Consider the following 13,396-nt stretch of genomic DNA (forward strand, 5'->3'; position numbering starts at 1 on the left):
AAAAAAAAAAAAAGATTAAAATAAAAAAGTTAAGATAATATCAAGCTAAATCTAAACCATGAAGAATTTAAATTTATTTTTTAATATTAAAAAAATTTTTTTAAAACAAATTATTCTCGTTAATTTTTTTAAATCTGTCTTTTAAATGTTTCTTTTTTTGAGAGAGAGAGAGACAGAGCATGAGCAGGTAAGGGCCAGAGAGAGAGGGAGACACACGATCAGAAGCAGGCTCCGGGCTCCAAGCTATCAGCACAGAGCCTAATGTGCCGCTCGAACTCATGAACCATGAGATCGTGATCTGAGCCAAAGTCCGACACTGAATCGACTGAGCCACCCAGGCACGCCCCTGTTTAAAATTTTTTAAACAGACTCTTTTTTATTTTTAAGTGAACTCTACAGTCAACATGGGGCTCAAATTCACAACCCCAAGATCAAGAGTCACATGCTTTCCCAACTGAGCCAGCCAGGCACCCCCATGAAGAGTTTTTAAATGTTCGTTAAAGCCTGAAGTGGATTACCCAGATGAAGTTAGAGAATTTCCTTCCCTGATAAAATGATGAGGACTGAAAAATTCAAAGATGGTTTGAAATGTGAGTAGGGAAATATTTTTAGGGGAAAATATAGTTAGACTTATTTTTCAAGAAAATGGACCTCTCAGATCTATTGTGGAGAGCATAATTGAAGCCAGTCCCAATGTCCATCACTGCATTTGTGCTGATGTTTCTAGCCAGTGACTGAGTGTGGCAGGGATACTGAGGCAGCTGCATTGCAGGAGAGTGTGCTAGATTCTTTGCACATCTGACTCAAAGACTCTTTGCTGGCCTTGCCAAATCTTCTTAAAACCGCCCTGAAATCTAACACCTTCCTCTCTCCCTCCTTCTCTCCCTTCTTTCCTTCCCTCTTTACTTTCACGGAAGTCAGACCTCTGTTGCATTCTTTTAGTGCTCACAGCCTTCTGTAGCACCTGGGAAACCTCACAGATGTGTCTTCCAATAAATCTCTTGCATATCTAGTACAGTCTTGGTGTCTGCTTCTCAGAGGATCCGGACTAACGCACAAGAATGCTGTTTCCCTGGCTAAAAAAAAAAAAAAAAAAAAAAAAAAGAGGAAGAAAGCAAGCAAGCAAGCAAGGAAAAAAAATTAAAACAAAGGAGAGAGGAGTATAGCAATCTCCTAAATTGTTAAAAATTCATTTCACATTCAAGGACCAAGAAATTATATGTAAAGCTAATTAATTTAGTTTATCTTTGTTATTTCCATCTAAAACTATTAAAAACAATATGCTTAGGAGACCCAATTTTAATTAATTAATTATTTTAAATATTTATTTTTGAGAGAGAGACAGAGTGAAAGTGGAGGAGGGGCAGAGAGAGACGGAGACAATTCAGAGCAGGCTCCAGGCTCTGAGCTGTCAACACAGAGCCTGACATGGGGCTGAAACTCAGACCACGAGATCATGACCTGAACCGAAGTTGGATGTTTAACCAACTGAGCCACCCAGGTGCCCCAGAAGACCCAACTTTTAAAGAAAGTAAGTTTCAATTGTCCATTTTATTGATTTTATGGCCAAAGACAATTTTATTGTACAAATACAAAACTTCCTCTTCCACTTAATAAAATAGTCTCTGAGCTTAGTCTCCATTGAAACTCTCTGAGAACTATAGTCCAATGTTCTATTCTTTTTCTCACATTAAAAAAAAAAAACAAAAAAAAAACACAGTTTGTTAACAAAGGGGCAATATGGAGGCATTATATGGAAAAAGGACATTACCTATGGCAGATTTTATTTTCCAAAGACACACTGCAGCATTTCCCATATATGTGCTCCTCTGCAATGTGACCTTGCAACCCTCCCATAATAGGTCTGTGTTCCCTCACCTTAATATGGGCAGGCTCATACTGCTGTGGGCATACCAGTAGGTAGAAGTGACCATTCATGGATCTGTGAGTTGATATCTCTTACCAACTTTGGAAAATTCCCGACCGTTATTCTCTTTATATATGTCTTTTGTCCCATTTTTTTTTTTTTTTTTTTTTTGTTTTCTCCTTCTGGAACTGCACACACACTATTTGATTTTGTCCTAAAGGTATCAGAGGCTCTGAACTATTTTTTTCACTTTTTTTTTAATCTTTGTGTTTTAGTCTGAGTAATTTCTATTTATCTCTCTTTCAACTGAATTTTTTCTTCTGTTTTATCCAGTTTTCTTAAATCACATTAAATTTTTTTTCTGATTGTATTTCTCATTTCATTTACATTTTTTCCAATAATCTTGATCTTTCTGCTGAAATTCTCCATATGTTCCTGCATGTTTTCCACTGAATATTTAACACATTTATCATGTTTAGTTTTCAGGACCTGTCTGAAAATTTGAACATCAGGATCATCTCTGGGCCTGATTCTATGGATCATTTTTTTCTTTTGACCATAAGCCAAATTTTTTTGATTATCCACACCTTTCATAATTTTTGATTGTGTGTCACAGAGTGTATATAAAAGAACTGTTGAGAATGTATTAAATGATACAGGCCTTATTCTATCAGGCTGCTATGCTGGGTGCCTACCTCGATAGAAGAAAAAATACAGGTTTAATTAGATTCAGTCAGCATTGGCTTCAAATATTTTGATCAAGACCTTTTTTCTACAGGAAGGAGGTCTGTATGGAGAACGCTTTGTACTTCGTGCTCAGTCACCAGCTTTCTGAACCTTGGAAGTTCTCTGTTTTATAACCTGGCTGCTGCCATTTTGTCTGCTGTGGAGTGGTCTTTGTTCTCCAGTCATGTTCTCTGCTTTCAGTCATGTCTTTGTAAGATCTCTCCTTATCCTGCTGTTCTATTTCAGGCATGGAGGATTCTTACAATATATCATAGGGGGATTTCTCTCTTCTACCCTCTTAGCCTTGAGTAGCCAATGCCTTGGATTAGGTCAAGAGTCAGATTGCTCCATAGGGGTCTTTCTCGTCTTGCCCATCCTGATCCAGCTGTTAACCACTTTCTTTGTATTTGGGGAAGATCTGTGAACCTTGAGATAGTTGGGGAAGGAGTACTCTTCTCTGAACACAGACTTTGAAACTTGTAACCCCTGTACTAAGTGAAGGTTCATGGGTTAAATCTGGCAAGCAATAATAGACTCACTCTGTAGCTGGAGCCCCCTGGATTATACACTGTCACACCAGTTCACACATGGGCAATAAAACATGGTTAAAAGATCACCTCATTTCTCTTTGTCCCTCTCTATGCAGTCTTCTTTCTACAGCCAACCCACACAGGATAATGGCAACTGTGAACTTTTCTTCCTAAGACTGTCTTATTACTTCCCGGATTTTCGTTCTTTTAGATGTCTTTAGGTCTTCAATTCTCTGACAGTTTTTGTTGTTGTTGTTGTTTTGTTTTGTTTTAAACTGTGAATTTGTAACATCTCTTGCTCATTCTTATTGCGATGGAAATAAGTGGTCTTTTATAAATCCTAAGGAGAAATTCATCATGTTCACTACCTCCCACCCTCCTCCCAATTTGCAGTAGTTCCTCGGTTTTCCCCATCAAAGCCCATAAATCCTATGAGGCAATGCTTCTACCACTACAACTCTTGCCCGGCTTCTGTAATTGTTCCCTAAATTCCCCTTTAGACTTCAGGAAAATCATAACTACCCATTCTTGCTAGAGCTGAGCCTCTCCATTATTTTTTCTTAGCTTCCTTTAACTTTGTCCGCGCTTTAAAAAATAGTCTCTTTATTAAACTCTTTTCAATTATGCTATTTGAATGAACTATATCCTTCCTGCTGGACCCCTAACCAATAGGTGGCCTTTCGTTGAGATAAAGAAAGAGATTCAGCCCACAGGGAGATAGTAGAAGATATTATGAAGGAGACAAAAAAAGAGTTGCCATGATTAGGGGGAGCAATGAAGTGGTACAATATTGGTGGCCTCCAGGAATGAGAAGTGGATGAACCGATCTCCTCGCTCGGACTTCTTTAGTAAGTTTTTGGTTTTTACAGTGGAAGGCTGAGCAGCATTGTATTGTTTGGGTTGGATGGTCATTTTCTAGAGTGATTTTTGGAATACTTCCAAAATCGGGGTGTACAGAAAAGATTAATGTGGAATACAAAAGCAGAAGAATCAATGGAGCCTTCTTGGTGTGGTGGGATTTGGGGAAGTAAGGAGAGCTTAGAAGACAGAGCAGGAAATTCCAAGAACACTAACTATTTCAACCAATTGCAGTGTTCTACTTAACATATGTTTTAGGGCCACCTGGGTGGTTCAGTGGGTTAAGCGTGGGACTCTTGATTTTGGCTCAGATCATGATCCCAGCATTCCATTTGTGAGTGCTGACAGCATGGGGCATGCTTTGGATCCTCTCCCTCTCCCTCTGCTCCCCTCTAATAAATAAATAAACTTAAAAAAAATCCATATATTTAGCATTTGCTATCACATAATTTACTCAGTATGAACCTTTAGGTTCCATATAAATATCTGAACATTTCTTTATAAGAACCTGTTTTGGTAGATGGTACTATGAAACAACCAAGCCTTTACTGGCTTAGCTTAGGTGCCTGGAACACAGCAGGTATTAGAAAACTATTAGTCTTGGGGTGGCTGGGTGGCTCAGTCAGTTAAGTATCTGACTTCAGATCAGGTCGTCTGTGGCTTCCAGCCCTGCCTCAGGCTCTGTGCTGACAGCTCAGAGCCTGGAGCCTGTTTCAGATTCTGTGTCTCCTTCTCTCTGCACCTCCCCTGCTTGTGCTCTCTCTCTTTCAAAAATAAATAAACATTAAAAGAAAAAAGCCTATTAGATCTACTAATACTGGCCTACACTTATTGAGCACTTAGTTTGTGCCAGGCACTGTGCAAAAAAGTGCTTAACATAATATCTCAATTTATAGGTGAGAAATCTGAGGATACAAGATGCATTTCCGCAGTAGACAGTCAATAAAGTGATAATGGACTGACTTGAGGTAAAGACTGTATCATTTAAATATTTTTCACAATTCTTATTTGGGAAAAAAAGAAAAATTTATTGATATTTAGTATTGAAAGACAAAAATAATCTCTCCTGATTTTCTCTGGCATGCACGTATTCATAGTTTATCGGTATTTGCAAATTCCTGTAGGATAAATTTGACGTGACAGGAGTCACATTTATGGGCCATGTACTGTACCTATTTTCCTAGAGAGGCCGAGAATTCGCTCTCTCCTTTTATTCCTTCCCTTATTTCCTTCCTTTTATTTCCCCCCACTTCATTCTCTCTTTTAAATCATTCACATTCGTTTATTTATTTCTCCATTTATTCCTGCCTTCCTTCAAACAAGGCCAGGTGCTTAATTTTAAAATCTCATTCAAAATGGTGCCACGTCATCCACCAGGGCCAAGAACCGAGAGGTGCTGTCATATTTCTCCCTGCCAGCGTGGATCTCCGTCGAGCCCCGCCCTCTTCTCCTCACCTGCTCCCCAGGAAACGACAGGGAGGCCGCTGTCACACGGTCTGGCCTGGAGCTAGGTCCCCTACGGCCTCCACCCCCTCCCCCTCGGCCCCGGGCCGTCTAGCCTCTCCCGGCTGCCGGCAGGCGGAGCGCATTTATTTGCATATTTCTACCTTTGTTCCCTGCCGGCGGCCAATCAGCGCGCGGGGCGAGGCGGGGGTGCTGGGCGGGGCTCGGGCTCAGGCTCCAGCTGCTGCGGCCGCAGGTTCCAGAGCGGGTTCGAGCCGCGGCGGGCGCGCAGCGCACTGCAGCCGCAGCCCAGGCCTCCCACCCCGGCCTCGGCCAGGCCTCAAAGGCAAGGACAAAGAGGCTGTTCCGGAGGCTCCGCCCGAGCCTCGTTTACCTGCGGTTTCGGCAACCACAGGCTCCAAGATGGTTTGCGGGGGCTTCGCGTGTTCCAAGAACTGCCTGTGCGCTCTCAACCTGCTGTACACAGTGAGTACCCTGAACCGGTTCCTCCACGCCTGCGGGCTTTGCACCTGCTCGGTTGCTCCTTGGTTCCCCTGCCTGACCAGCGACTCTGACTTCATTCCGCACCCCTTCCCGTCTTCCCACGCTCTGCGCGCCCCTGACCTCACCATCACTCCCTGCCGGAGACCAGGAGCCGGCTCTTGTCGCAGTCTCTTCCTTTCCCTCATTGTGAAGCCGCCGTCCTTCTGGCTCACTGGCCGCGTCTCTGCCACATTGCTCTACCCCGCCCCCTCACCCACCGCCTTGTTTTTCTGTCTTTTGACCAGACCTTTCCACGTTCCCATCCCTATCCCTTCTGATACTCGCTCCTGGCTTCCAACCCCGCCTGGGGCGGGTTTGGAGGCGGGAGAGCAGCCTCAGGTTTGAGGACAGTTTTGCAAAAATAGCGTGATCTGAAACTGACAAGGCGGCATATGGATGGTGTGCATCTTGGTTAGCTCTCCGTGCTCTTGTGATTTAAATTGAGGTCACCGAGTAGGTTCACAGGATATCCGCAGCTTCCGAAGTTTGTTTCGTGCTTACATAAAGGGATGCCTTTTTTTTTTTTTTTGTCAGTTTGTTCATACTGGATGCTTTTTCCATGTGGTCTCCCGATTTATTAATATCCTAACTCCATTTTAAGCAAAATCCTCCAGTAAATAAGCAAGCCTCCACCCAAGTCATTCCTTTCTCTGCTAATAAGCTTGGGCCTTTTAGTTTTAATGGTGCAGTCTACCTCTGTGATTTTTGAGGTGCAATTCTGGACGAATGGAGAATGGGAGAGCAGTTGCCGTTTATTGATTGCCTATCACAGCCCAGGTCTTCATTCATGATTTCATTCCTCATTCTGACAGCCATCTGAGGCAAGGGACATTGTGTAAATCTTAAACATAAGATAACAGACCAAAAAGGGTTTTAATAAGTTGGCAAGTCAGGAATAGAACCTAGGCTGTGAGATCCAGATCTTTCCAAAGGCTTCTCTCCCAGGTGGAAGAAACTTCCTCTTCTGTCATCATCCCTCCATCATAGTCTATCTCCCTTCTATAAATACACCTGCTGGTTTGCAGCACCCACCCTGAAAACAAACCCAGTTCTCCTGTATTAGCAGCGAGCTAGGCCATCTGTGCAAGCTTAGGTTACATCCTAGGAATGGAGAGGCTGCCTTGTGGTCACCAACAGGAGAGAGAGGCTGGATTGGTTTACCATTAATGTTCCTTTGTACATGAACATGCTTGCAAAGCTTTGAAGGCAAGACAGTGGAATCAAGTATGCTTTTCTGGTTAGTTAGTAGGAATCTAATCAACATGGTCACAGATAGTAGACTTGGGAGAAAAATTGTAAAACACCTGGTGATTCAGCTCCTTGTAATTGGAGAACCATGTCAAGTTTCAGACCAAAATTCACCTTTGTCTTGCTTGAAGCATGCTTATCTTATTGACTGTATATTAAGTAAGTGCTGACCAATTCTCCAGGTATTTTCTTTTCTTGGCATGAATGGCCTGCTATTCAAATTCATCATTTTGTGCCCTGACTTTCGCCCTCTCCCCATGATTTGGTCACCTGTTCCCCAGACACTTAGTCTTATAATATCTGCTTACACACAGTAGAAAGTCTACTTTGCATGCTTACTTGGCTGTGGGGCCTATATAAATTAATGTGCAATCTATGTATGTATATCTATATCTATATACACATATATATGTATAATATATATTATATATACATGTTAAAAGACAAGTTATTTTTAAGTCTAGTTGTTTTCAAGATATGTCATTTTTGGTTGTATTTAGTGTGTATCAGGAAAGCAAGGAGAAAGGTGATCTAAAGGAACATTTTAAGATTTTTATATCTATTCCAACTTATTGGCCTTCAGAATGTATTCTATTGATTTTTAATAGTTATGTAGTAAACCTTAATTAGAAGTCACAAGGCTATATAATAGTTAGCACCCTATTAAATCCTAGACTTTTTAGATAAAACGGGCATTTCTTAAGATGAATTAGTGTCTACTCTTTATGCATTGTGAACAAGCTTAAGTAAGTTCAGCAGTTTAAATTGGAGGTGAATGAGACTTACAAGTTGGACCAGGTCTTAAATAGATGCTGACAATAGCCACTACTATTATTTAGATTCCATATCTTCCTTGGAACATTTTAAGATGAGAAATGTGAAGTAGTTAGGATTGAGGATTGAGGTTGAGGGTGGATTGAGGGTGAAGGATTGAGGGTGAAGACTGAGGAGACATTTCCTTCTAAGGTGGAACTAGGTGGACCTTTCATAGGTTCCAATCCCACCAGGGTAACTACCTCTAAAATAGGCGCAAAGTTGCAGGATGAGTCTGAGATCATTCCTGAAAGTGTTAGTAAGATCAGGATTGCATACGGGAGTGGCAGGTGTAAAGGCCATGGCCTGCTTTTGTGTTGAAGCATTTTCTTGAGGAACTTAAGACTCTACAAGCCCAACTGTCCACATGCTCAAGTGGCCTGCTGGTGAGCCTAAATTGAGAGCAGAATTCATGATCAGACCAGAATGCATGTCACTGAAATAGCTTGGAAGGAACTTCCCCTGAACCTGTCTTGGACTTCTGATCACTAGCCAACGGAACAACAGTTGATTTTTGTTGTTATTTATGGTTGGGTCATTTTAAATCAATAGGATCCTTAGCTTTGAATAAGTTTAAGTTAGTGTAGTGAATATAAACTGTTTATAGATATGGTAGGAAGAGGAGAAGCCGAGTTCTCTTCCCTGCATTTTCATGGTGTTATGAGAAAACGAAAGGCTTGCTTCAGAACTTCGTATTAAAGTAACTGAACATTTCTTCATTCAGTAAATATTTATTTATTTATAACAGGCACTGTTCTCAGCCTGGGAAGACAGCAGTGAACCAGACTGGGCTTTAACATTAATGTGCTTTGTGAAGCCTCGTTTTTTAAAATGTACTTTTTTTCTGTATGACCTCAGGAGCTTTGTTCAGTGAATAAATTTGCCTCGTGTATATCCCGCTGAGAACATTGAGAGGTAATAAACACATACAAAGGCAAATACCAATTCTGTGAAAACAGGATCTAATTGGGATTCGTGAAGTGGGAAAACTAAATGTGATGTAAGGGAGGGACTGACGTTAGCTGACGTAAAATTTAGGACTAGGAGACATCTTTGTGGATTAGAGAAGTGGGAAGGGAAGAAGCTGTAATAGAGTCAGGGAAACATAGAAAGAGTGTGAAACTTTTTCATAGTGCTTAGGATATAAATGCAAATGAGAGCTACTTTGGGAAAATGGTCTATTTTATTTTTCATGGTTTATTAGAAAATAATTTTGGTTGGAAATGTTCTGACAAATCATGAAAAACAACTTTTTTAAATTATAAGTGGCGCCTGGGTGGCTTGGTCAGTTGAGCATCCAACTCGGCTCAAGTCATGATCTCGGGGTTCTTGAGTTTGAGGCCCACATCCGGCTGGGCTTGCTGCTGACAGTGCAGATCTCGCTTCTGTTCCTCTTTCCCCCTGTCTCTACCCCTCCCCGGCTTGTGCACTCAAAAATAAATTAAAAAAATATATAAAATTATACTTCTGATTTATGGGGAATTTTCAGAATATGAAATAAATGTTATACTAAAATATGTTAACATTTAGAAGATTTATAATTTATCTCCTTGTGCTTCCTAAACAGAGAAGAAGAGGCTTGAAGGAGTTGTGCTAATTTTCAATATATATATAATATATTATATATAAAATACACATGCACATGTATGAATAGTTTTAATTGAGAATGTAAAGAACATAAATAACTAATCTTAAAATGAGAAATGTCATTTCAGGAGTTTGTTTCTTTTTCCATATTCATTCTTTAAATTCTTTCCAAGTTTGTTTTATTGATTTATTTTTTGCAATTTTTTTTCCCTATACCTTTGGTTGCTTTGGGAAAAATCTCCATACAGCATCAAAAATTATACTGATTTACATCCATTCTAAGACCCTGAATTACAATGATTTACCTCTTTCTCTCTCGGAAATTGTATTGTCTTAAAATAGATAAAACATACCATATTTATAGATAAAAAATATATCTATACAGTCTATAGGGAGAAAAAGGGATTCAGGAAGAAAACGTAAGTCTAAATACCAACTCTACAACTTGCTTGGAATTTATCGTTGGGCAAACAGCTCACTTTATTTGAGCTTCAGTGTTTCCATTTATAAACTGGTGATGATATTTTTCACTCTTCCCAATGAGTTTTTAGGATAAAATGGAAAAATGTGGGCAAACGCTTTGGATGTACTACAGAAAGCCAAAAAAAAAAAAAAAAAAAAAAAAAAAAAAGTTGTTCCAGCCTCAAGTGGAAAAAGTTTATTTTAAATTTCTGAATTACAAACCTGCGTGTGATGATGAAAATATTTTTAGGCTATTGGGGTTTCTAACACTTAAGGGTAGTTAGTGTTGACTCAAGCAGACTCTATGGAGGCATGAGTTCATGGCCTGAAAATAGTAATGTTAATCTTTCAGTTGTAAGGAAAAAATGATGGAAGCACAGTAGGTGTAAATATGGAATGATTAACCTGTGTATGTTTTTTTTTTTTTTTTTTAGTCACTCTGGTCATCAGGGTGCTGGAAAACTATAATTTTGTTCAGTCGTAACTCTAAAATAAATGCCACCAGCACTGCAGCCAAAGAAAAACCTATGTATTGCTGTCACTTTCAAATGACGACACTTGTCATTTTTCAAAATTCGGAGCATCAGTTTTCAAATTATTCCTGTTTCATATTTTAATGTGTGGTTAGGTGTATGTGATTTCTCCCTGTGTTCCTGTTCACACTGCTGAATGAATTTAAAATGGTTACATGGTTGCTGAATATTTTCTTGCATTTTGAATTTAAAAATGATTCACTGTTGACAAAACCTGAGATTTTTCACATGATGCTGTTGTGCTGATATTTATAGTCTGCCTTTGTGCCAAATGCGTTTGTAAAATTTCCCAACTTTCGATTTAAAAATGGTAACCCAAATGTGCTATTTATGCCATTTCTCACTTGAAGTGAGGTTATTGACTTTCGTAAAGTTTAACAACATGAGTCAAGAGGCATTGCAAAAAAAGAAACAATTCATTTTGGGAAAAATTGCATTTCAGCCCAAATCCGAAAAGTGAGATTTGAGTATGTCAGTGGCTTGATTTACACACAGTTTTAAGTGGTTTAAAAATGGGCTATTATCACTTCGAACACATTTGGATTACTGGTGAAAGCAGGTTAGGTTTAGATACTCTTCCTTCACCTGAATTTATCCTCCCAATTATTTTATGGCTGTGAAATGAATGACCCAAACCCATTTGTGATAATAGAGGAAAACTCTTAGTGAAATCAACCCAAATTCTTTAACACGCCATTCAAGATCTTTCCCCACCACACAGAATTCCCCACACAAAATGCCCTTTGTTGCCTTTCCATCTTTGCTGATCCCCTGCCCTCAACCTATAGTACCTTGTCCTGTCTTTGTAAAGTTACTCGAATAAAGCCTCATTTCTTTTCAAAGGCGTTGTTTCCTTAAATTTTTCCTTGGGTATCTTAATACTCAAGTGCCACTCCAGACTAATTCAGTCAGATCCAGGAGAGAGGGAAGGCATGTGATTATTTTTTTAAACCTTTTTAAAACTTCCTACCTAATTCTAAATTACACTGAAGGCTGAGAGTCAGTAATGTAAGATTTTGTTTTACTCTGTCTTTGCCCTTGACCATACCTACTCTCCATATTGTAGATTGCTTTGTGTTTGCTATTTACCCCAGCTAACCATTAACCGTTTGTTGTTGTTGTTGTTGTTGTTGTTGGCAGAGATCATCGCTTTCCCTTTGTTGGATCCTTCAGTGTGTAACATTTTCTTTTTTTTTAAACACAGAGGCTATACTCTTCAAATACTTCTTGAATCGAATTGAGAGAATTGGCTGCCCCCTTTTCACCAGGAGTAAGACATACCTAATGAAAACTTCATAAAAATGATAATTTGGTCAAAATTAAATCTAGAAGACAGCCAAATATTTTAAAACGTGGAAGTTAGCATTGGGTTACAAAATAATATTAAGTAGGCATTACATTTATATATCCAACGTAGAATCTAATGTGTTTCTTGAAATACTCTTTTTTCCTCTACTGTTGGCCAACCTTTCATATACTGCTACTCAGGTTTTCCTGTAACGTTTCCCATGAACAAATACACTTCCTCTAAAATTGGACTGTAAATCATAGTTGGCTAGGGATTTCACATTACTAGTCTAATATACTGTTAGTCTAATATAAATACAAGATGAAACCAAATAATTTTCTTTCCTTTATTCATTCCAATAATAAATACCGACTGAGCATCAAGAGCAGTGAACAAAACAAACCGAAATGTGCTGCCTTTATTGGTCTTTTATTTATGGGACAAAGTTAGATGATAAATAAGTAAATACATTATATATCTTATGAGAAGGTAGGCAAGTGCTGTGGAGAAAAATGGAGTAAGAGGAATGAAGAGTGGTGAGGCAGTGGATAGGTAGGGGGGGATAAGTACATATTTAATATATGGCCAGGATTAGTCTGCTTGGGAAGACAGCACTGGAGTAAAGATTTGAAAGTGATGAAACACAAATAGGAAATAGGAAGTGATGAAAGTGATGAAAGACAAAGAGGAAAAGTGTTTCAGATGGATGGAACTTTGAAAAAGATCCACTAAGAGGAGCATTCCTGGTTTATGTAAGGGACAGAGACGAGTCCATTGTGACTGGGACAGAATGAGCCAGGTGTGGAGTGGTACAGGATGTGAGTCAGAGAAGGTCTGAGGTGAAGATTGTGAAGGGCCTTGAGAACCCTGGAAGGATGAGAGCTTTTATGCAGAATGAAATGGGCAGCCATTGGTAGCTTTGGGCCTGATTTTCATTTAAAAGATTGTCTGGCTACTGAATTGGGAATAGATGATAGAGGGCAACAATGGAAGCAGTGAGATCATATGTAAGGTTACTGCAGTAATTCAGGCGAGAGGTGTACCAGTATAATATCAATGGAACAACATTATTTTCTGATGGTTTGGAATGAGGTGTGAGAGAAAGAGAGGAGTCATGGATTACTCATGATTTATGGCTTAAGCCACTGTCAAGATGGATCTTCTATTAATAGGAATGGAAAGACTGTGGGTGGAGAAAGCTTTGGGAGGAAAATAAGGGGTTCAGTATTAGATATGATTGGCCAATCAGATACCCAAATGGAGATGTCAGGTAGCAGTTAGACTACCAACAGTGCAGTTCAGGGGAGAAAAGTAGCTGGAAGTTTAAATCCTGGGAGCCATCAACATAGAGAATGGTAGTTAGAGATTATATTGGATGACATCCACAAGTTAGTGAGGTTAGAGGGAGAATAGCACTTATCTGTGGATTGATCCAGGGGCACTCCTAGTAAGAGTTTCAGGAGCCAGGAAAGAAGCCAGAAAAGGTAAGAGGAAAACC

At 39.6% G+C, this 13,396-nt stretch overlaps 1 protein-coding gene across 1 annotated transcript in view; it reads left to right on the forward strand.

Moving 5' to 3' along the window:
- Positions 1-5,653: 5,653 nt before the first annotated feature.
- TSPAN13 (tetraspanin 13) overlaps positions 5,654-13,396 on the forward strand; it is a 31,832-nt gene continuing 24,089 nt past the window's right edge. The window contains exon 1 of the mRNA XM_019443516.2: positions 5,654-5,910. Coding sequence (XP_019299061.1) covers positions 5,848-5,910 — 63 coding nt within the window. The 5' untranslated portion in view covers positions 5,654-5,847. The remainder of the gene's footprint in view (positions 5,911-13,396) is intronic.

The sequence above is a fragment of the Panthera pardus genome, unplaced genomic scaffold, assembly GCF_024362965.1.
Source record: "Panthera pardus isolate Hobbes unplaced genomic scaffold, ASM2436296v1 HiC_scaffold_8, whole genome shotgun sequence".
Lineage (NCBI taxonomy): Eukaryota > Metazoa > Chordata > Mammalia > Carnivora > Felidae > Panthera > Panthera pardus.